Here is a 23988-nt window from a genome sequence, read left to right as displayed (position 1 = left end):
AGGCGGCAGCGCCGCACTATTTCACCTCCCGTGAGCGGAAGGATTCCGCAAGCGCAGGAGGGCTGGTGCCTTCACCCGCCCCGCTCTTCCCATCCGGCCTATAAAAGGGTTCCGGTGAGCCGCGTCACTCTCGTAGTATCCTTGCACCAGCCGAGCTCGCTGAGGAGATGGCGGCCATTTTGTTCAGTGCTGGGTCTCAGCTGAGACTGGCGGCCGAGGGGGAGGGCGGGGGGGGAAGAGAGAGAGGGAAGAAGGAGAGCGGGGAGGAGAGGAGGAAGGGGAAAACCAAGACAGAACAAGGAGAGGAGTCAGGCCGGCCAAGCAGTGAGCGGAGGGAGGGGAGCCACGGGCAGCGGTCCGCCCGGCCACTGAGAGGCAATGGCAGATATAGACAAGGTCAACATCGACAGCATCATCCAATGGCTGCTGGAGGGTGAGGGTCGGGGAAGGCGCAGAGTGGGTGGGTGGCGGCCGGGATGGTGCCGACAAGCCCGCCCGTGCGGCGCCACCGCGTCCCGCCCACCCAGAGGGCTCGGAGGGGCCAAATTGGAGGGGCGCAAAGGCACTTTGTCTGCCCAGGAATCGCTTCCGCCCCAGTCAGCTCTGCCCTTCAGCCCCAACTTTTCCCTCAGCCCTTGTGTTTCTGAGCTGTTCCTGCCCTCTGGTCCCCTCTGCACTCCCAGTGCATCGTTGGGACCAGCCGGCCGCGTGCTCCAGCTTATGGGGCAGGAATGATCATGGCTCTTGTAACTCAGCCCACTGCTCCCATGTGCTTCACTGCATGGAATAGAGAGAAGCAGGCACTGATCCTCAATTTGTCCTGCATAACAAAGGTGTCAGCACTGAAAGCGATTTCTGGCTGCAGTCGACCCATGGCAGCCCTTCCATAGCCCCAACAACAATGGGGCTCTGGGCTTCTTTAGCTACACAAATGTCCAAACGTTTCTCAGGTTCTGTAAAAGAAACAGAGAAAAGAGCCCAGTTCAAAAATGCGAATATCTGCAGATTACTCCTATCTGTGTTCGCGAGAGGGCACGGAGACACCGCACGTAGACCAATATGATCGTTAAGCAGATCTCGTTTATTTACGTATCTGAGGGTACATTTATACTATTCTGTTTTTGTACACACTCTGTGTACATGTCATTTCTATTAGGATTGGTTAGTATGCTTTGTTCACACGCCTCTATATTAGTTCTGATTGGCTTATGCTAAAAAGCTATATCTTGCAGGTGCAGCATTCTTTCTTATTTTTCAACTTCCCCATATCTTATTTTTCTCATAGCCAAAGTCCTTGTTCTTTATTATGATTGGCTAGTTCATTACCACCCCATTACCACCCCCTGGACATGCCTGGACATAGCTCGTTCAGTACCTCGTTCCCACCATTGTCCCGTGGGAACCCCACAACTCCCACCACAAAGGTGCCAGTCCTGAAAGCTATTCCTGGCTGCAGTCATCCCATACCAGCCCTTTCACAGCCCCAAAAACAATGGGGCTCTGGGATTGTTTAGCTACCCAAATGCCCAAACGTTTCTCACACTGTCCAAGAAAAAGACGAGCCGAGAGACAGGTTCAAAAATGCAAAGTGCATTCAGCAAGTGCAGAGTCAAATGCCAGGGCCCCCAGGGCGGCTGTCGAGGGTGGCACTGTTGGCCGAAAGGTGCTTTGAGCCTTCAAAGCAAGGTCCTCCTGCCTTCCTCAGAGAGGACAGCTACTCCCCACTTTCCTGACCCAACTTTCATGCTGCACAAAGGCCTATCAGGAAGGCACTTAATGCACACACCGTAAGAATACCTCTAGTTTGCCTGAAGAGCAGAGGGTTGTTCAAATCTGGACAGCCACCCCACGGGATCTCCTTTGCGCTTTGGTCACCGTTATTCTTTGATTCAGCCTCCTAGCTCTCCGCCAGCATCCACAGAGCTGTTCAGCAGTCGCTCTGCAACCAAATCTTTTCTCCTTCCTGCACTAGAAAGGTACTTGCTGGTCTCCAACAGGAGCGAAATCCTTTTGGATGGCTGACACTTCCCAGGCCCCTTGTTACCCTCCTGTAGAGCACAGGTGGATTTTTTGCTCTAAAGGGCATCTGACAGGACTCAAGCCCTCAGTAACAGGTACTGCCCTGACTCTCCTGAACTCTGGGGGGTAAATTCCTTAAGAGGTGTTTGCAATCTCTAGTAAAAAAGATTTCTTGGCTTGCACTGCAAGAAGGAAGCCTTCAGTTGGTACAGCAGCAATTGTGCTGGGGAACAGGAACTGGGGAACGGGCAATGCCCTTTGGCTACCGCAAGGACACAATCTACAGAAATCTTCACGGCACAAGTAGAGAAGAGACGCTGACCTGAACTTTTAAAGTAGCTTTGCCACTTTGCCACAATTCTTACTAAGGGAGGCAACGAGGACAGGACATTGAGTACAACCTTGTCCATAAGGAAACAGAGCTGAAGCATGTCAGAAGTGGCAGGGGCCGGGGCAAGTGATTTTTGGGGGCGAGCGGCGAGGGCCATGCCAGGTAGGTGAGCACAGCCCAGATTGCTGGGAGACGGGCGGTGGTGCCAACTGGGCCGTGCCGGGCCAACCCTCCCGGGGGCCGGTGCAGAAACCCCCAATCCCCAGGTGAGTGTGAACTTGCCCCGGGGAAACTGAGCAGGCTGTGGGGCCAGCGAGGCCCAAAGCACACGGCCATGGCACTGGGCAGCTGGCCAAGGCCAGCCGGCAAGGAAGGAGGTGAGGGAAAGGTGCTGCCAACCCCCGAGGAGAAGACAATCCTCTGGGCCCAGCCCCTAACACTGCCCCTCAAGAAAGGGAGAGGAGGAGGAGGAGGAAGCCCACAAATGAGCATGGAGTCTCCCAGTGCAGACACCAACGGCCAACTTTATTGTGTCGGTGGAGGGCGATGAGGGCCAGCACTCGGGGACAGCGCACGGCTGGTCCTATGGCGGTGTGCGGGCCGGCTGTAGGGAGTTTGGGCCCGACGTCGCAAGCGGGAGCGGACTCGCATCCGCATGGGCCCAGGGGAGCTGGAGCAGCTGCTGCTCCCGAGCGCTGGGGAGTCGCAGGAGGACCCCGACGGCAGCTGGCTGGCGGTGCTGGGGCTGCTGGTCTCGGGTGCTGAGGAGTCGTGGGATGGCCCCAGCATCGCCTGGCTGGGGGTGCTGCTCTCAGCACTTGGTGCCGGCTCGTGGCTGCTCTCATGACGTCTTCTGGGCCGGCTGTAGGGCGTTTTGGCCTTACGTTGCACGCGGCAGCAATTCCGCATGCGTTTGGGCCCAGGTGGGCTGGAGCGGCTGCTGCCCTGAAGTGGCAGGGAGCTGCAGGAGGACCCCGATGGCGCCTGGCTGCCGGTGCTGGGGCTGCTGGTCTCCAGTGCCAGAGATCCGACAGACTGCCCCGATCCTGCCTGGCTGGCGGTGCTGGGGCTGGCGAGCTCCGAGCTGGCAGTGGAGGCTGTAAGGGGAAGCAGGAAGGTCAAGGGCATGGACCCCAAGCCTGGGACAGGATAGGCCAGAGTGGTGCCCCCAGCCCTCCTGAAGTGGGGAGGCTCTGCCAAGCCCACCCTGGGCACCCACTGCCAGGCCTTGCCTGGCGCCCAGCTGCAGCCCAGGGCCACCCGGGTGCTTTGCCTCTTACCATTGCCCAGGCCAGCGCAGTTGTCGCACTCCCAGGTGGCTCTGCTGTTCCTCAAGGAAGAGCAGCGTCTGTGGGTGCCCTCGGCAGCGCAGGAGCAGCACAGGAGCAGTTGCCAGCGCCTGGGGAAACAAATGGGTTCATGGCTGTGAGGACAAAGTGGTGGCAGCACAGGATTGGCTGGCAGAGAACTCTTGTTCTCAGTCCTTCCGCCTCGAGCCCTTGGCGAGACGGAGATCCCGGGTGCAGCTTTGGCAACTCACCCCTCTTCCTCTGCGTACTCCCTGCCTCCTGGACACAGACACTCCCTGGCATCGCAGCGGCTGTGCCTCTCATATAATTCTGCATATTCATGTCTGTTCTCCCATGATGCCAGACTGATGGAGAAAGGAAAATTGATGAGCCCCTGCTGCCTCGGCACAAGGCAGGTGCAGGGCGTCCCTGCTCTTCCCCCCTGCCCTTTCCAACTCCTCCGTGAAGCTAAAGCTCAGACTCACGGGAGAGCAGAGGGGGAGGACTGCTGGGGCAGGGCCCGGCACGGCACGGCACAGCACTTGCACCCTCCTGTCTTGTGAGCTGGGCAGAAGGACACCAACCTGATGGGGACTCGGATGCCCATGACGAGCATTTCAAAAACAAATGCATCCCTGTCTGTACAGAGCGGGCACTGGAAGGAAAAAATGCCAGCGTGCACAGCCTCTCCCTGCAGGAGAAACACAAGGAGCATGAGGGAAGCCCCGGTGGCGCTGAGCGCCTGCCATGCCCCAGGGGCGAGGGAGCGGCTCCTACCTGGATGCAGGCCCTGTGGAACCAGGCGTGTTTGCACGCTGGGCACACCATGGTGCTGTAGGACTTTCTGTCCTCCACAGGGTCCAGGCAGATGGAGCACTTGCTGTCCTTCTCCGGAGCCACCTCCACTGCCTGCTCGGGGCGGTGCTCCCAGCAGAAGGACCTGGGGGGAAGAGGGAAGGGATGGGCGAGGTGAGAAGTGCTCGGTGAGAAGTCCCCGGTGGCGGCGAGGAGGGGAGAGGAGGTACCTGTACTGAGGGAGGAACCGGCTGACACAGCCACCCTCCACGGCACAGGGCAGATGGAAGCTGCGGTCACAGCCCGTCTCCCAGCAGGTGATGGTGGCCCCGCTCTCGCCACAGACGAAGCATTGCTGGAAAGAGCACAGCAGCCCCCATCAGCAGCAGCCTCAGGGCCTCCGCAGCCAGCCCCACACCTCCGGGCAGGGCGCAGGATGCGGCCGCCGCTGGGTCACAGCCCGCAGAGCTACCTGGAGCACGAGGCTCCTGTGCCGGAGCCTCTGGGGAGCTGCTGGGAGCAAGACTTGTGTCCCAGAGCTGGTTGGAAGGGCTGGGATTTCTTTCTTGGGGTCTGGGCTAAGTTCCCGCAAACCTCTCCTGGCACAAAGCTCCCTGTTCTTGTCAGGTCCTCACCTTCTGCGCTGCCCGATTGATTGTATGTTGAATATCCTCAGGGAGAAATCCCAGGAGTCCTACATCTTCGGATGATTGCTCAAAAAGCTCGTTGGCAAGAAGCTGCAGAAGAGAAAAGCCGAGGAGCTGGTGAGGAGAGTGTGGCAGGGACTGCCTGTCGGAAAGCTGGAGGGAGCCCCAGGGTAACTCACCAGGCAAAACTCGTGGGCATAGAGCCCTTGTTTCCCCAGTTTGCGCCCGCAGATATCCGGGTCAGCCTCTGCTCGGCGGCACAGCATGCATGCTGGAGGGGAGAGAGCAAATGGCACCGGGATGAGCACCTCTGCGGGGCTGGGGGAAGCATCCCTGAGGGATTGCCCCCCGGGGCCTGCTCTGCCCCTGCCTCACTGGCTGAGGGGCAGGGCTGGAGGCCTTGGAGAGGAAGGGGCCGTTGCAGGCACGGGTGTCCCAGCAGTGCCTACTGCCCAGCCTGGGCCCCGCTTGCTGAGGAAAGGAGGGGCCCTGCCCCGGGGCGGCCGGGGAGCTCCTGCCTCTCTCTGCCACCACTCTCAGCCCCATGCTGACTGCCCCGACAACCCCTCTGCCAGGCTGCAGGAGGGATACTTTGCTCTCACCCTGCTCCATCAAGCCAGAGGCGTCCTGCTGCCTTGAAGACATGGCGCACGTCAACGGTGAGCGTTTGGAGAGTCCCTGTCCCAGCAGCGCTGGCGTGTCTCCCCCAAATGCTCCTCTGCTGACCCTGAGGGAGAAGCGGGACGTGGGTGAGCTTGCAGCACAGGCCCAGAGCCCTGAGATGTGGGGCCACCTCCTGCTTCGGCAGCCCCATCCCTCCCCTGCCCTCTCCTCACCTCACCAGGTCACAGTGACGCACCGCCAGAGCCCAGCGCCCCTTTCATAGGCTTGGCCCCACACGTCACAATGGCCACTGTGACATCAGCACCGCTGGCCAAATATGGGCAGGGACGCCCTCGGCCACCTGCCACCCACTGTGGCACGGCCACCACATCACCGGGGTGCGTGTGAAGTGCCGGGGCGAGGGCCCGAGCCCTCGGCACCCACATAGCCGGGGCGGCTGCTCCTGCAGCCAGTGCAGAGCCAAATGCCAGGGCCCCCAGGGCGGCCGTCGAGGGTGGCACTGTCGGCCGAAAGGTGCTTTGAGCCTGGCCTGGGCTCACACATCCCATCCCTCAGACGCGGTGGGTGGCTGGGGCACGGCACGGGACCTCATGACGGCACCCAAATGTCGCAGGTGGCCCAACATCTCTCTCTTGAACTCCTTAGCGCTTTGGTGATGTGCTGCCTCCCGAACAAAAGCAGCGGGACCATGAGCTGGGGAGTGACGGCGGAAATGGCCTTTTTCCATGGCAATAAACGGCCTTTCAGAGTCAGTGTGAGCCTTTCCTTGGTGGGGGAGGAAACTGCGAGTGGCTGTGGGGCAGCTTTGGAGGCGGCGGGTGGGAGTGGTGATCTGTTTGAGGGTGGAAAGGCTCTACAGAGGGATCTGGACAGGCTGGATCCGTGGGCCGGGGGTTGTGAAGCACTGGAACAGGCTACCCAGGGAAGCGGTGCACTCACCATCCCTGCGGGTATTTAACAGACGTGTAGACGTGGTGCTTAGGGAATGCTTCAGCGGTGGACTTGGTCGTGTTACGTTAGCGGTTGGACTCGTTGATCTCAAGGGTCTTTTCCAACCTAAATGATTCTATGATTCTAATTACCACTGAACACAGGAAGCTCCATCTAAAGGAGGAAAAACTTCTTTACTTTGAGAGTGACAGAGCACGGGAAAAGGCTGCCCAGGGAGGTTGTGGAGTCTCCTCCGGAGTTATTCAAAACCTGCTTGGACGTGATCCTGTGCACCTGCTCTAGGTGAACCTGCTTTAGCAGGAGGTTGGACTGGATGATCTCCAGAGGTCCCTTCCAACGCCAACCATCCTGTGATTCTGTGATTCTGTGACATTGGGGTAAAAAGCAGATGGTGTCTCAGGCACAATCAGAGCAGGAAAAAAGGAATACGAAATCCAGGACTGGAGAATCCAGGTCTGAAATGCAATTCAGGACCTAGATAGAAACCTGAAAGTCGCAGCAGCTCTTCCACAATACTAGCTGGCTGACACTGCTGGGAGTGACTAGAGGCTCCTTCGGCTCCTGCTTCTAGAGTGTCCTCAGCCATCCTCTTCTGCCAGCCTTCTTCCAAGCCAAAGCATGGTGCTCAGGGTTTCCTTCTCGACAGCCTCCCTGAGATTTCGCTCTGCCTTCTGACGCCAGGGCACTAAGCAGCTCCCTCAGCTGGATGCCCACAGAGGCGAACGGTGCCAGGTGCCCTGGGTTCCCAGCGAGGCTGTGCATGACCACAGCTCTTTGGCCAGCTCCATTCGAGCTCCGTTGCTTGGGAGTGCCTCGGAGCTCACGTCGCAATCCCCCAGAAGAGCACTACCTGTTCTGGCCGTGTCTAGATCTCACGTCTTCCCAGTCATAGCAGTCAAGAACAGAAGGACAAAGTGCTACCGCCGAGCTCTCTTTTAGAGCCTCTAGACCTCCTGTCCTTCCTCACCGCCTCTTTGTTGGCAGAAAAGCCCGTCAGGTCTCCCAGGTCCCCCTGCCTTCCTCAGAGAGGACAGCTGCTCCCCACTTTCCTGACCCAACTTTCATGCTGCACGAAGGCCTATCAGGAAGGCACTTAATGCACACACTGTAAGACCACCTCTAGTTTGCCTGAAGAGCAGAGGGTTGTTCAGATCTGGACAGCCACCCCACGGGATCTCCTTTGCGCTTTGGTCACCGTTATTCTTTGATTCAGCCTCCTAGCTCTCCGCCAGCATCCACAGAGCTGTTCAGCAGTCGCTCTGCAACCAAATCTTTTCTCCTTCCTGCACTAGAAAGGTACTTGCTGGTCTCCAACAGGAGCGAAATCCTTTTGGATGGCTGACACTTCCCAGGCCCCTTGTTACCCTCCTGTAGAGCACAGGTGGATTTTTTGCTCTAAAGGGCATCTGACAGGACTCAAGCCCTCAGTAACAGGTACTGCCCTGACTCTCCTGAACTCTGGGGGGTAAATTCCTTAAGAGGTGTTTGCAATCTCTAGTAAAAAAGATTTCTTGGCTTGCACTGCAAGAAGGAAGCCTTCAGTTGGTACAGCAGCAATTGTGCTGGGGAACAGGAACTGGGGAACGGGCAATGCCCTTTGGCTACCGCAAGGACACAATCTACAGAAATCTTCACGGCACAAGTAGAGAAGAGACGCTGACCTGAACTTTTAAAGTAGCTTTGCCACTTTGCCACAATTCTCACTAAGGGAGGCAACGAGGACAGGACATTGAGTACAACCTTGTCCATAAGGAAACAGAGCTGAAGCATGTCAGAAGTGGCAGGGGCCGGGGCAAGTGATTTTTGGGGGCGAGCGGCGAGGGCCATGCCAGGTAGGTGAGCACAGCCCAGATTGCTGGGAGACGGGCGGTGGTGCCAACTGGGCCGTGCCGGGCCAACCCTCCCGGGGGCCGGTGCAGAAACCCCCAATCCCCAGGTGAGTGTGAACTTGCCCCGGGGAAACTGAGCAGGCTGTGGGGCCAGCGAGGCCCAAAGCACACGGCCATGGCACTGGGCAGCTGGCCAAGGCCAGCCGGCAAGGAAGGAGGTGAGGGGAAGGTGCTGCCAACCCCCGAGGAGAAGACAATCCTCTGGGCCCAGCCCCTAACACTGCCCCTCAAGAAAGGGAGAGGAGGAGGAGGAGGAAGCCCACAAATGAGCATGGAGTCTCCCAGTGCAGACACCAACGGCCAACTTTATTGTGTCGGTGGAGGGCGATGAGGGCCAGCACTCGGGGACAGCGCACGGCTGGTCCTATGGCGGTGTGCGGGCCGGCTGTAGGGAGTTTGGGCCCGACGTCGCAAGCGGGAGCGGACTCGCATCCGCATGGGCCCAGGGGAGCTGGAGCAGCTGCTGCTCCCGAGCGCTGGGGAGTCGCAGGAGGACCCCGACGGCAGCTGGCTGGCGGTGCTGGGGCTGCTGGTCTCGGGTGCTGAGGAGTCGTGGGATGGCCCCAGCATCGCCTGGCTGGGGGTGCTGCTCTCAGCACTTGGTGCCGGCTCGTGGCTGCTCTCATGACGTCTTCTGGGCCGGCTGTAGGGCGTTTTGGCCTTACGTTGCACGCGGCAGCAATTCCGCATGCGTTTGGGCCCAGGTGGGCTGGAGCGGCTGCTGCCCTGAAGTGGCAGGGAGCTGCAGGAGGACCCCGATGGCGCCTGGCTGCCGGTGCTGGGGCTGCTGGTCTCCAGTGCCAGAGATCCGACAGACTGCCCCGATCCTGCCTGGCTGGCGGTGCTGGGGCTGGCGAGCTCCGAGCTGGCAGTGGAGGCTGTAAGGGGAAGCAGGAAGGTCAAGGGCATGGACCCCAAGCCTGGGACAGGATAGGCCAGAGTGGTGCCCCCAGCCCTCCTGAAGTGGGGAGGCTCTGCCAAGCCCACCCTGGGCACCCACTGCCAGGCCTTGCCTGGCCCCCAGCTGCAGCCCAGGGCCACCCGGGTGCTTTGCCTCTTACCATTGCCCAGGCCAGCGCAGTTGTCGCACTCCCAGGTGGCTCTGCTGTTCCTCAAGGAAGAGCAGCGTCTGTGGGTGCCCTCGGCAGCGCAGGAGCAGCACAGGAGCAGTTGCCAGCGCCTGGGGAAACAAATGGGTTCATGGCTGTGAGGACAAAGTGGTGGCAGCACAGGATTGGCTGGCAGAGAACTCTTGTTCTCAGTCCTTCCGCCTCGAGCCCTTGGCGAGACGGAGATCCCGGGTGCAGCTTTGGCAACTCACCCCTCTTCCTCTGCGTACTCCCTGCCTCCTGGACACAGACACTCCCTGGCATCGCAGCGGCTGTGCCTCTCATATAATTCTGCATATTCATGTCTGTTCTCCCATGATGCCAGACTGATGGAGAAAGGAAAATTGATGAGCCCCTGCTGCCTCGGCACAAGGCAGGTGCAGGGCGTCCCTGCTCTTCCCCCCTGCCCTTTCCAACTCCTCCGTGAAGCTAAAGCTCAGACTCACGGGAGAGCAGAGGGGGAGGACTGCTGGGGCAGGGCCCGGCACGGCACGGCACAGCACTTGCACCCTCCTGTCTTGTGAGCTGGGCAGAAGGACACCAACCTGATGGGGACTCGGATGCCCATGACGAGCATTTCAAAAACAAATGCATCCCTGTCTGTACAGAGCGGGCACTGGAAGGAAAAAATGCCAGCGTGCACAGCCTCTCCCTGCAGGAGAAACACAAGGAGCATGAGGGAAGCCCCGGTGGCGCTGAGCGCCTGCCATGCCCCAGGGGCGAGGGAGCGGCTCCTACCTGGATGCAGGCCCTGTGGAACCAGGCGTGTTTGCACGCTGGGCACACCATGGTGCTGTAGGACTTTCTGTCCTCCACAGGGTCCAGGCAGATGGAGCACTTGCTGTCCTTCTCCGGAGCCACCTCCACTGCCTGCTCGGGGCGGTGCTCCCAGCAGAAGGACCTGGGGGGAAGAGGGAAGGGATGGGCGAGGTGAGAAGTGCTCGGTGAGAAGTCCCCGGTGGCGGCGAGGAGGGGAGAGGAGGTACCTGTACTGAGGGAGGAACCGGCTGACACAGCCACCCTCCACGGCACAGGGCAGATGGAAGCTGCGGTCACAGCCCGTCTCCCAGCAGGTGATGGTGGCCCCGCTCTCGCCACAGACGAAGCATTGCTGGAAAGAGCACAGCAGCCCCCATCAGCAGCAGCCTCAGGGCCTCCGCAGCCAGCCCCACACCTCCGGGCAGGGCGCAGGATGCGGCCGCCGCTGGGTCACAGCCCGCAGAGCTACCTGGAGCACGAGGCTCCTGTGCCGGAGCCTCTGGGGAGCTGCTGGGAGCAAGACTTGTGTCCCAGAGCTGGTTGGAAGGGCTGGGATTTCTTTCTTGGGGTCTGGGCTAAGTTCCCGCAAACCTCTCCTGGCACAAAGCTCCCTGTTCTTGTCAGGTCCTCACCTTCTGCGCTGCCCGATTGATTGTATGTTGAATATCCTCAGGGAGAAATCCCAGGAGTCCTACATCTTCGGATGATTGCTCAAAAAGCTCGTTGGCAAGAAGCTGCAGAAGAGAAAAGCCGAGGAGCTGGTGAGGAGAGTGTGGCAGGGACTGCCTGTCGGAAAGCTGGAGGGAGCCCCAGGGTAACTCACCAGGCAAAACTCGTGGGCATAGAGCCCTTGTTTCCCCAGTTTGCGCCCGCAGATATCCGGGTCAGCCTCTGCTCGGCGGCACAGCATGCATGCTGGAGGGGAGAGAGCAAATGGCACCGGGATGAGCACCTCTGCGGGGCTGGGGGAAGCATCCCTGAGGGATTGCCCCCCGGGGCCTGCTCTGCCCCTGCCTCACTGGCTGAGGGGCAGGGCTGGAGGCCTTGGAGAGGAAGGGGCCGTTGCAGGCACGGGTGTCCCAGCAGTGCCTACTGCCCAGCCTGGGCCCCGCTTGCTGAGGAAAGGAGGGGCCCTGCCCCGGGGCGGCCGGGGAGCTCCTGCCTCTCTCTGCCACCACTCTCAGCCCCATGCTGACTGCCCCGACAACCCCTCTGCCAGGCTGCAGGAGGGATACTTTGCTCTCACCCTGCTCCATCAAGCCAGAGGCGTCCTGCTGCCTTGAAGACATGGCGCACGTCAACGGTGAGCGTTTGGAGAGTCCCTGTCCCAGCAGCGCTGGCGTGTCTCCCCCAAATGCTCCTCTGCTGACCCTGAGGGAGAAGCGGGACGTGGGTGAGCTTGCAGCACAGGCCCAGAGCCCTGAGATGTGGGGCCACCTCCTGCTTCGGCAGCCCCATCCCTCCCCTGCCCTCTCCTCACCTCACCAGGTCACAGTGACGCACCGCCAGAGCCCAGCGCCCCTTTCATAGGCTTGGCCCTGTACGTCACAATGGCCACTGTGACATCAGCACCGCTGGCCAAATATGGGCAGGGACGCCCTTGGCCACCTGCCACCCACTGTGGCACGGCCACCACATCACCGGGGTGCGTGTGAAGTGCCGGGGCGAGGGCCCGAGCCCTCGGCACCCACATAGCCGGGGCGGCTGCTCCTGCAGCCAGTGCAGAGCCAAATGCCAGGGCCCCCAGGGCGGCCGTCGAGGGTGGCACTGTCGGCCGAAAGGTGCTTTGAGCCTGGCCTGGGCTCACACATCCCATCCCTCAGACGCGGTGGGTGGCTGGGGCACGGCACGGGACCTCATGACGGCACCCAAATGTCGCAGGTGGCCCAACATCTCTCTCTTGAACTCCTTAGCGCTTTGGTGATGTGCTGCCTCCCGAACAAAAGCAGCGGGACCATGAGCTGGGGAGTGACGGCGGAAATGGCCTTTTTCCATGGCAATAAACGGCCTTTCAGAGTCAGTGTGAGCCTTTCCTTGGTGGGGGAGGAAACTGCGAGTGGCTGTGGGGCAGCTTTGGAGGCGGCGGGTGGGAGTGGTGATCTGTTTGAGGGTGGAAAGGCTCTACAGAGGGATCTGGACAGGCTGGATCCGTGGGCCGGGGGTTGTGAAGCACTGGAACAGGCTACCCAGGGAAGCGGTGCACTCACCATCCCTGCGGGTATTTAACAGACGTGTAGACGTGGTGCTTAGGGAATGCTTCAGCGGTGGACTTGGTCGTGTTACGTTAGCGGTTGGACTCGTTGATCTCAAGGGTCTTTTCCAACCTAAATGATTCTATGATTCTAATTACCACTGAACACAGGAAGCTCCATCTAAAGGAGGAAAAACTTCTTTACTTTGAGAGTGACAGAGCACGGGAAAAGGCTGCCCAGGGAGGTTGTGGAGTCTCCTCCGGAGTTATTCAAAACCTGCTTGGACGTGATCCTGTGCACCTGCTCTAGGTGAACCTGCTTTAGCAGGAGGTTGGACTGGATGATCTCCAGAGGTCCCTTCCAACGCCAACCATCCTGTGATTCTGTGATTCTGTGACATTGGGGTAAAAAGCAGATGGTGTCTCAGGCACAATCAGAGCAGGAAAAAAGGAATACGAAATCCAGGACTGGAGAATCCAGGTCTGAAATGCAATTCAGGACCTAGATAGAAACCTGAAAGCCGCAGCAGCTCTTCCACAATACTAGCTGGCTGACACTGCTGGGAGTGACTAGAGGCTCCTTCGGCTCCTGCTTCTAGAGTGTCCTCAGCCATCCTCTTCTGCCAGCCTTCTTCCAAGCCAAAGCGTGGTGCTCAGGGTTTCCTTCTCGACAGCCTCCCTGAGATTTCGCTCTGCCTTCTGACGCCAGGGCACTAAGCAGCTCCCTCAGCTGGATGCCCACAGAGGCGAACGGTGCCAGGTGCCCTGGGTTCCCAGCGAGGCTGTGCATGACCACAGCTCTTTGGCCAGCTCCATTCGAGCTCCGTTGCTTGGGAGTGCCTCGGAGCTCACGTCGCAATCCCCCAGAAGAGCACTACCTGTTCTGGCCGTGTCTAGATCTCACGTCTTCCCAGTCATAGCAGTCAAGAACAGAAGGACAAAGTGCTACCGCCAAGCTCTCTTTTAGAGCCTCTAGACCTCCTGTCCTTCCTCACCGCCTCTTTGTTGGCAGAAAAGCCCGTCAGGTCTCCCAGGTCCCCCTGCCTTCCTCAGAGAGGACAGCTGCTCCCCACTTTCCTGACCCAACTTTCATGCTGCACGAAGGCCTATCAGGAAGGCACTTAATGCACACACTGTAAGACCACCTCTAGTTTGCCTGAAGAGCAGAGGGTTGTTCAGATCTGGACAGCCACCCCACGGGATCTCCTTTGCGCTTTGGTCACCGTTATTCTTTGATTCAGCCTCCTAGCTCTCCGCCAGCATCCACAGAGCTGTTCAGCAGTCGCTCTGCAACCAAATCTTTTCTCCTTCCTGCACTAGAAAGGTACTTGCTGGTCTCCAACAGGAGCGAAATCCTTTTGGATGGCTGACACTTCCCAGGCCCCTTGTTACCCTCCTGTAGAGCACAGGTGGATTTTTTGCTCTAAAGGGCATCTGACAGGACTCAAGCCCTCAGTAACAGGTACTGCCCTGACTCTCCTGAACTCTGGGGGGTAAATTCCTTAAGAGGTGTTTGCAATCTCTAGTAAAAAAGATTTCTTGGCTTGCACTGCAAGAAGGAAGCCTTCAGTTGGTACAGCAGCAATTGTGCTGGGGAACAGGAACTGGGGAACGGGCAATGCCCTTTGGCTACCGCAAGGACACAATCTACAGAAATCTTCACGGCACAAGTAGAGAAGAGACGCTGACCTGAACTTTTAAAGTAGCTTTGCCACTTTGCCACAATTCTCACTAAGGGAGGCAACGAGGACAGGACATTGAGTACAACCTTGTCCATAAGGAAACAGAGCTGAAGCGTGTCAGAAGTGGCAGGGGCCGGTGCAAGTGATTTTTGGGGGCGAGCGGCGAGGGCCATGCCAGGTAGGTGAGCACAGCCCAGATTGCTGGGAGACGGGCGGTGGTGCCAACTGGGCCGTGCCGGGCCAACCCTCCCGGGGGCCAGTGCAGAGACCCCCAATCCCCAGGTGAGTGTGAACTTGCCCCGGGGAAACTGAGCAGGCTGTGGGGCCAGCGAGGCCCAAAGCACACGGCCATGGCACTGGGCAGCTGGCCAAGGCCAGCCGGCAAGGAGGGAGGTGAGGGGAAGGTGCTGCCAACCCCCGAGGAGAAGACAATCCTCTGGGCCCAGCCCCTAATACTGCCCCTCAAGAAAGGGAGAGGAGGAGGAGGAGGAAGCCCACAAATGAGCGTGGAGTCTCCCAGTGCAGACACCTGTTAGTGTTTGCGAGAGGGCCCAGAGTAAATGCACGCAGACCAATATGATCGTTAAGCAGATCTCCTTTATTTTCGTATCTGAGGGTACATTTATACTATTCTATTTTTGTACACGCTCTGTGTACATGTCATTTCTATTATGATTGGTTAGTATGCTTTGTTCACATGCCTCTATATTAGTTCTGATTGGCTTATGCTAAAAAGTTATATCTTGCAGGTGCAGCATTCCTTCTTATTTTTCAGCTTCCCTATATCTTATTTTTCTCATAGCCACGGTCCTCAACTTCTGTATTATGATTGGCTAGTTCATTACCACCCCATTACCACCCCCTGGACATGCCTGGACATAGCTCGTTCAGTACGTGACCACTGTCCCGTGGGAACCCCACAAATCCCCCTTTTTGTTTTTGAGCGAGCTATGTCCTATCTCGTCCTTTTTGTCTTTGTTTCTTACTCAAACCCGATTCCCTGTGTGTCGCAGAGCCCAGTTAGAGAATCCCAGCCTTTGTTACCCATAAATCCTGCTCTCTGTTGTTGTGCCAAAAAGGCTGTATTGACCATTCGTTGCACAGCTTTCTGCAAACATGCAAAGAAACAGGGTAACACAAGTAGGATAATGCCTATTATAAACATTCCCATAAGCAGACTCTATCTACAAAACATGCAGTTTGCTTCAGAACATACTGTTATTCTCTGTTATTCTAGCTGAAAGGAAAATTACTGACAGGAAAGCTGATTCTGTGTAAAGCTAACACAGAGCAGGCCTTTTAGAGCCTACTCTGAGGCCTACTCTTGCTAAACCGTTGCTAAACCATCCGGTATCAATTTCCCCCTTTGGAAGTAGTTAGATTTATTATCTCACTACTTCCATATACTTTTCTCAATGATTGCCTTAACACAACCCACGTACTCTTGTGCCTGTAGAGACAGAAGCATAACCTCGACCCATTAGTAATAGTTCCCCTGGTCCTAACCACTCGTCAGTACCTGGTTCCCTATACCACACTTTGCCTTTGTTTTGCACATAGCTTGCTCCCTGTCGAACTGCCTCCCAATGTATTACAATTGGGGGTCACTCCTTATCTCCTGCTAAAGTTAAATGGTTAAGTACATAAACAGCTTTTGCAAGTCTCTCAGAAGGTTCAGTCTCCTCTCCCCCTATTTGTTTTTGCAGAAGCTGTTTCAATGTACTATGAGCAGGTTCCACAGTCGCCTGACCTGTAGGCGAATGAGGAATCCCAGTGACATGTGTGATACCCCATAGTTGACAAAATTGACGAAAAATCTGTGAACAGTATGCTGGTCCATTATCAGTCTTCAGTTGTTGTGGAACCCCAAGACTTGCAAAGCAAGCAAGTAAATGTCTTTTGACATGACGACCGGTTTCCCCAGTTTGTGCTGTTGCCCATGTTACATGTGAAAATGTGTCAACAGATACATGAACATATTTGAGTCTTCCAAATTCTGCAATGTGAGTAACATCCATTTGCCACAGTTGCAACACACTCAATCCTCAAGGATTGACCCCTATTCCAATTCCCATGCCAATTTTCTGACAACTAGGACAAACACTAACTAATTCACGTGCTTGTGCCATGGTGAGCTGAAATTGTTTCGCTAGCATTTTCGCTGATTGATGAAAGAATTGATGGGATAGGTGTACTTGTTCAAATAAATTTGGTGATATTTGCGTATAGGACACAAGTGTGTCCGCTTTATTATTTCCAATGCTCAAACCTTGATCAGATTGATGACTACGAATGTGGGTAACAAAATAAGGTACCTCTCTGAGGTTTATTGCTTGATGCAACTGTAGCAAAATGGTGTAAAGTCGCATATTCCTTGCTGGTCGTATAAAAGCTCTTTCAATTCGATTTACAATGCCTGCTGCATAAAGAGAGTCTGTTACAATATTTACAGGTAAGTCCTTCCATTTTACAAAGACCTGGTATATTGCAAAAAGTTCAAGTATCTGCAATGAGTCCTCAGTTTGTCCTGAGAATTTGCAATGTTTCCATTGTCCATCTTCTTGCCAGGTAATAACTGCTGGATGTGATCGCTTTCCTGCATCAGTAAAAACAGTTAGTCCAGTCACAGGTATCTGTGATCTGATAGGTTTTTCTTCCCAATCCTGTTCGCAAATAAACTGTAGCTTTTTATCTTTTGGCAAATGTGTTAACAATTGTCCAGTAAAGTCTTGTAAGGCCATTTGAAAAATAGTTGACTGATTTGTTAACCACTGTAGATATTCCTTCTTAATAGGTAAATAGATATAATCTGGGTCTAGTCCGGTAATGTCTTTAATTCTTTTACGCACTTTGACAAGCAATTGTGCTATTGCTTCCACTCTGGTACAAATTGTTGTTTTAGGATGAAAAGCCAAAGAGTCCACTCGAGCGTTGCCTTCTGCAATAAACCCACGCAAATTAGTATGATTTCTTACATATAAAACATAAAACAATGCAGTTCGGACTTGAATTTCGTGCCACAGAGCTCGCAGCCATTCAAAAACACACTGATTACGTGTATGCTCTATAACAGATCTATCCAATTGCTTTACAATGCCAGCTTCATATGCTGAATCAGTAACCAAATTAAAGGGAATGGGAAAATTTTGAAATACTTCTAATACAGCTCATAATTCTACCACCTGAGGTGAACCCTTTTATTGTACTACCATAGATTCCCACTTGCTGTCAAAATACCAGACAAGGCCCACCTTGCCTGTTTTCCCAGATCCATCCGTAAAAATGGTAATTCCGTCCACAGGAGTGTCTGCGCACCACACTCCTGTGGCAACTGGAAGTTCCGCACTCAATTTTATAACAGGATGGGAGGGCAAGCGGTAAACAACCTGTCCCGAGAAATTCTCCATGGCTGTTTGCAAAGCAAAGCTATTGGCCATACACCACTCAAAGTACTGAGCTGCAATAGGAACGGTCAGTGATGCAGAATCTGTGGCCACAAGCTCCCAACATCGCATCCGTCCTTTGATGATAATCTGTGCCAATAGCTCTGCAATCATGGGGACAGGTAGGTAGAAACAACCATTCCAATATATGTAACGAATTTGATTATTCTGAATTCCATTGACCAGTTATTGCATACGGAATTTGCCTATCAAACAAAGTGATAAGTTGTATTTCCTGATTCAAATCAATACGATGTACAAATTTGGAATGTAGCCTGCTTTCTACTTCTGTAATCAGTTGCTGTACCTCTGCAGTAGTCTGTTGTGGTGCTGTTAAAGTTGTGTCCCCTGCTAACAATTGGAATAGAGGCTGCGAGTTGACTGCTTAGGCCTGGAACTGGTTGGGAAGATTCATTTGTGTCAGCACACAATTCCTCCCTGCGTTCTTTCTCCAGTTTCCCTGCACTCTGCAGCTGGTTGTTATCAGCTGACCTAGAGCATTATACTTAGACCTGCACAGCTTCACAAAATGCCCCAGCTTCCCATAGCAATGATATATCAAAACAGAGTTATCTCTCCCACTCAGCTTCGACTTCTTAAGGCAGTTTTTCTTAAAGAGACCTTCTTGCTCGCATGTATAACAACGAAGAACTACCTTAACTGCCGCCGCAAAAGTTTTTGCTAAATGCTCCATCTGAAATGTGGTGGTTCCTACTTTCCCACAAGCATCCATCAGCTCAGTTAAGGTGGGGCCACGATTCGCCATCCCTGCAACAACTTTCCTGCAGTCCTCATCTGTGTTGTCCTTCGCTAACTGTAGTAACAATGCTTCTTTTATATTTTTCCAATCTAATGGTTGCCAAATATTTCTTCCCTCAGGACCCTCACCCACAATCACCAGATATGCTTGTCGAATTATAACCCCTTCTAATAACGCATCTTTAATGATCCCTTTCCATTTTACTCCTCCTCCCTCTTCCCCTGTATACGCGGGCAGACGCTGATCCTCTCCCTCACCTCCCACATTACCAGATGGACGCAGACCTCACCCCCCGCCCTGATGGAGTAGGGAGTTGTAAAGGAGGTTGAGGTGGCCCTAATACTTGTCCCGAACACAGAGGGGGGTTTGGGGGAGACATAGTCACGTGTCCCGAGGCGTTGGCTGAACGGTGCTGCTGCAATTCCATCTTTAATTCTTCCAGTCGTCTACCAAGCTCTGTCATGTCAATTTCATGTCCATTTCGTGATGGTAACGGTCCTTTAAATCCCTGTGACTCTGGTACTGCTGACTCGGTAAATGGCGACTTTAATGGTGGTCGTTTAGGGCCGGAATGTAAACTTTGTTCAACAGACTCAGGAAACGGCGAACCTGGTAAAGGTGGATACGAAGCAGGTTTACCCTCCTTCTTGTTCTCCTGCTCAGCCTCATCCGTAGAGAGATCAATGAGAGGAGGAGGTTTTGGAGGGGGTTTCGGCCAAGTCTCCTGTTCAGCGTCTGAATAAATTAGTCCAAATCGAGCTCGTGTTTTAGGGCGCACTACCGGCTCTGATGGATCTGTATCTATTTTACTCGCTCCCCGCTCCTCAGCTTTTTTCGGAGCCGTCTGTACCCACAGCGGTAAAGAAGCTGCCACTGGTACAGCCACCAAGGCCGTGGGAGGTTTTGGTCCCGCAAACAGCGAGGGGGTAGTAGGCGCCTGCGGTCCTAAAGTCATAAAAGCTGTATGTGTGACTTCTCTCTCCGCTTTTATTCCTTTTAACGCTTCGCTAACCAGCCTCCATGTAGTAGACAATTTATAGGCTTCCTTATCACCCCTTGACACCACATCCCAGAGAGAGTCACCAATCTTCTCCCATAAAGGCACTTCAAAGACCTTTTAAAGGTTGTAAGACCTTTTAAAGGCACTTCAACCTTTTAAAGGTTGTAAAATGTCCTTTATCTTTTGCCCAGGACAGTAACTGCTTTAACGCAGCTTCATAATATTTAATTCCTCTCACAGAGAGTATATGTTGGAGGAGTTTCACCACTGCCACTTCTGTCTTGGTCAGGGTAGACCCCATTCCTCCCCCAGCTACCTGGGAAGCCCTACCCAGGTTTTCCTTCGCTAGCAAAACTCAGGCTTACCGCATCCGTTCCCCGGTGCAAACCGCATCCGTGTTTCTTTTTCCTGGTGCGAAAATCCAGTGCTGGGGCAGCACTCTACAGCTGGCTTCCTCTCATCCCCCTTTCGGTCCGTTGTCCGCTGCTTCTCCGCAGTCTCCGGGCCGAAGAGTCCCTATTCAGGGCGCCACTTGTCGGTGTTCGCGAGAGTGCACGGAGTAAATGCACGCAGACCAATATGATCATTAAGCAGATCTCGTTTATTTACGTATCTGAGGGTACATTTATACTATTCTGTTTTTGTACACGCTCTGTGTACATGTCATTTCTATTATGATTGGTTAGTATGCTTTGTTCACACGCCTCTATATTAGTTCTGATTGGCTTATGCTAAAAAGTTATATCTTGCAGGTGCAGCATTCTTTCTTATTTTTCAACTTCCCCATATCTTATTTTTCTCATAGCCACGGTCCTCAACTTCTGTATTATGGCTGGCTAGTTCATTACCACCCCATTACCACCCCCTGGACATGACTGGACATAGCTCGTTCAGTACATGACCACTATCCCGTGGGAACCCCACAGACACCAACAGCCAACTTTATTGTGTCGGTGGAGGGGGATGAGGGCCAGCACTTGGGGACGGCGCACGGCTGGTCCCACAGCGGCGTGCGGGCTGGCTGTAGGGAGTTTGGGCCTGACGCCGCAAGCGGGAGCGCTCTCGCATCCGCACGGGCCCAGGGGAGCTGGAGCAGCTGCTGCTCCCGAGCGCTGGGGAGTCACAGGAGGACCCCGACGGCAGCTGGCTGGCGGTGCTGGGGCTGCTGGTCTCGGGTGCTGAGGAGTCGTGGGATGGCCCCAGCACTGCCTGGCTGGGGGTGCTGCTCTCAGCATTTGGTGCTGGCGCACAGCTCCTGTCATGGCGTCTTCTGGGCCGGCTGTAGGGCGTTTTGGCCTTACATTGCACGCGGCAGCGATTCCGCATGTGTTTGGGCCCAGGTGGGCTGGAGCGGCTGCTGCCCTCAAGCACCGGGGAGCTGCAGGACGGCTCTGCTGCCGCATTGCCGGGGATGCTGCTCTCCGGTGCCAGGGAGCCATGGGACACCAGTAATGTCACACGGCTACCGATGCTGGAGCTGGTGGTCTCCGGTGCTGCGGAGCCACAGGAGGAGCCCAATGGCAGCTGGCTGGCGGTGCTGGGGCTGCTGGTCTCGGGTGCTGGGGAGTCGTGGGACGGCCCCAGTGCCGCCTGGCTGGGGGTGCTGCTCTCAGCACTTGGTTCTGGCGCACGGCTGCTCTCATGGCGTCTTCGGGGCAGGCCGTAGGGCGTTTGGGCCTGATGCTGCACGTGGGAGCAATTCCGCATGCGGTCGGGCCCAGGTGGGCTGGAGCGGCTGCTGCCCTGAAGTGGCGGGGAGCCGCAGGAGGACCCCGATCCTGCCTGGCTGGCGGTGCTGGGGCTGGCGAGCTCCGAGCTGGCAGTGGAGGCTGTAAAGGGAAGCAGGAAGGTCAAGGGCATGGACCCCAAGCCTGGGACAGGATAGGCCAGAGTGGTGCCCCCAGCCCTCCTGAAGTGGGGAGGCTCTGCCAAGCCCACCCTGGGCACCCACTGCCAGGCCTTGCCTGGCCCCCAGCTGCAGCCCAGGGCCACCCGGGTGCTTTGCCTCTTACCATTGCCCAGGCCAGCGCAGTTGTCGCACTCCCAGGTGGCTGTGCTGTTCCTCAAGGAAGAGCAGCGTCTGTGGGTGCCCTCGGCAGCGCAGGAGCAGCACAGGAGCAGTTGCCAGCGCCTGGGGAAACAAATGGGTTCATGGCTGTGAGGACAAAGTGGTGGCAGCACGGGATTGGCCGGCAAAGCTCTTGTTCTCAGTCCTTCCGCCTCGAGCCCTTGGCGAGACGGAGATCCCGTGCAGAGCCCCGGGATGCAGCTTTGGCAACTCACCCCTCTTCCTCTGCGTACTCCCTGCCTCCTGGACACAGGCACTCCCTGGCATCGCAGCGGCTGTGCCTCTCATTTAGTTCCACATATTCATGGCTGTTCTCCCATGATGGCAGCCTAATGGAGAAAGGAAAATTGATGAGCCCCTGCTGCCTCGGCACAAGGCAGGTGCAGGGCGTCCCTGGTCTTCCCCCCTGCCCTTTCCAACTCCTCCATGAAGCTAAAGCTCAGACTCACGGGAGAGCAGAGGGGGAGGACTGCTGGGGCAGGGCCCGGCACGGCACAGCACAGCACTTGCACCCTCCTGTCTTGTGAGCTGGGCAGAAGGACACCAACCTGATGGGGACTCGGATGCCCATGACGAGCATTTCCAAGAGAAATGCATCCCTGTCTCTACAGAGCGGGCACTGGAAGGAAAAAAAGGCAGCGCGTGCAGCCTGTGCCTGCAGGAGAAACACAAGGAGCATGAGGGAGGCCCCGGTGGCACTTAGTGCCTGCGGTGCCCCAGGGGCGAGGGAGCGGCTCCTACCTGGATGCAGCCCCTGTGGAACCAGGCGTGTTTGCACGCTGGGCACACCATGGTGCTGTAGGACTTTCTGTCCTCCACAGGGTCCAAGCAGATGGGGCACATGGTGTCCTTCTCTGGAGCCGCCTCCCCTGCCTGCTCGGGGCGGTGCTCCCAGCAGAAGGACCTGGGGGGAAGAGGGAAGGAATGGGCGAGGTGAGAAGTGCTCGGTGAGAAGTCCCCGGTGGCGGCGAGGAGGGGAGAGGAGGTACCTGTACTGAGGGAAGAACTGGGTGACGCATTCACCCCCCACGGCACAGGGCAGATGAAAGCTGCGGTCACAGCCCGTCTCCCAGCAGGTGATGGTGGCCCCGCTCTCGCCACAGACGAAGCATTGCTGGAAAGAGCACAGCAGCCCCCATCAGCAGCAGCCTCAGGGCCTCCGCAGCCAGCCCCACACCTCCGGGCAGGGCGCAGGATATGGCCGCCGCTGGGTCACAGCCCGCAGATCCGCCTGGTGCACGAGGCTCCTGTGCCGGAGCCTCTGGGGAGCTGCTGGGAGCAAGACTTGTTTCCCAGAGCTGGTTGGAAGGGCTGGGATTTCTTTCTTGGGGTCTGGGCTAAGTTCCCGCAAACCTCTCCTGGCACAAAGCTCCCTGTTCTTGTCAGGTCCTCACCTTCTGCGCTGCCCGATTGATTGTATGTTGAATATCCTCAGGGAGAAATCCCAGGAGTCCTACATCTTCGGATGATTGCTCAAAAAGCTCGTTGGCAAGAAGCTGCAGAAGAGAAAAGCCGAGGAGCTGGTGAGGAGAGTGTGGCAGGGACTGCCTGTCGGAAAGCTGGAGGGAGCCCCAGGGTAACTTACCAGGCAAAACACATGGGCACAGAGCCCTTGATTCTTCACTTCCCACCCGCAGATATCCGGGTCAGCCTCTGCTCGGCGGCACAGCATGCATGCTGGAGGGGAGAGAGCAAATGGCACCGGGATGAGCACCTCTGCGGGGCTGGGGGAAGCATCCCTGAGGGATTGCCCCCCGGGGCCTGCTCTGCCCCTGCCTCGCTGGCTGAGGGGCAGGGCTAGAGGCCTTGGAGAGGAAGGGGCCGTTGCAGGCACGGGTGTCCCAGCAGTGCCCACTGCCCAGCCTGGGCCCCGCTTGCTGAGGAAAGGAGGGGCCCTGCCCCGGGGCGGCCGGGGAGCTCCTGCCTCTCTCTGCCACCACTCTCAGCCCCATGCTGACTGCCCCGACAACCCCTCTGCCAGGCTGCAGGAGGGATACTTTGCTCTCACCCTGCTCCATCAAGCCAGAGGCGTCCTGCTGCCTTGAAGACATGGCACACGTCAACGGTGAGCGTTTGGAGAGTCCCTATCCCAGCAGCGCTGGCGTGTCTCCCCCAAATGCTCCTCTGCTGACCCTGAGGGAGAAGCGGGACGCGGGTGAGCTTGCAGCACAGGCCCAGAGCCCCGAGGTGTGGGGCCCCCCTCCTGCCTCGGCAGCCCCACACAAGCCCGGTCCCTCCCCTGCCCTCTCCTCACCTCACCAGGTCGCAGTGACCGGCCGGAGCCCAGCGCCCCTTTCATAGGCTTGGCCCCACACGTCACAATGGCCACTGTGACATCAGCACCGCTGGCCAAATATGGGCAGGGACGCCCTCGGCCACCTGCCGCCCACTGTGACACGGCCACCACATCACCGGGGTGGGTGTGAAGTGC

At 56.5% G+C, this 23988-nt stretch overlaps 2 protein-coding genes across 2 annotated transcripts; both read right to left on the bottom strand.

Moving 5' to 3' along the window:
• Positions 1–2875: 2875 nt before the first annotated feature.
• On the bottom strand, positions 2876–5726 carry LOC137674458 (PHD finger protein 7-like). The gene is given in 9 exon segments (XM_068419809.1): positions 2876–3447; positions 3631–3749; positions 3891–4004; positions 4224–4356; positions 4359–4579; positions 4665–4789; positions 5070–5171; positions 5261–5352; positions 5684–5726. Coding segments are annotated over 9 exon segments (1521 nt in total).
• A 3125-nt stretch (positions 5727–8851) lies between these two features.
• Positions 8852–11702, bottom strand: LOC137674457 (PHD finger protein 7-like). The gene is given in 9 exon segments (XM_068419807.1): positions 8852–9423; positions 9607–9725; positions 9867–9980; positions 10200–10332; positions 10335–10555; positions 10641–10765; positions 11046–11147; positions 11237–11328; positions 11660–11702. Coding segments are annotated over 9 exon segments (1521 nt in total).
• Positions 11703–23988: the final 12286 nt, after the last annotated feature.

The sequence above is a fragment of the Nyctibius grandis genome, chromosome 29 (assembly GCF_013368605.1).
Source record: "Nyctibius grandis isolate bNycGra1 chromosome 29, bNycGra1.pri, whole genome shotgun sequence".
Classification (NCBI taxonomy): domain Eukaryota; kingdom Metazoa; phylum Chordata; class Aves; order Nyctibiiformes; family Nyctibiidae; genus Nyctibius; species Nyctibius grandis.
The sequence above is the reverse complement of the archived record's forward strand: the minus strand, read 5'-3'. Positions and strand labels throughout refer to the sequence as shown.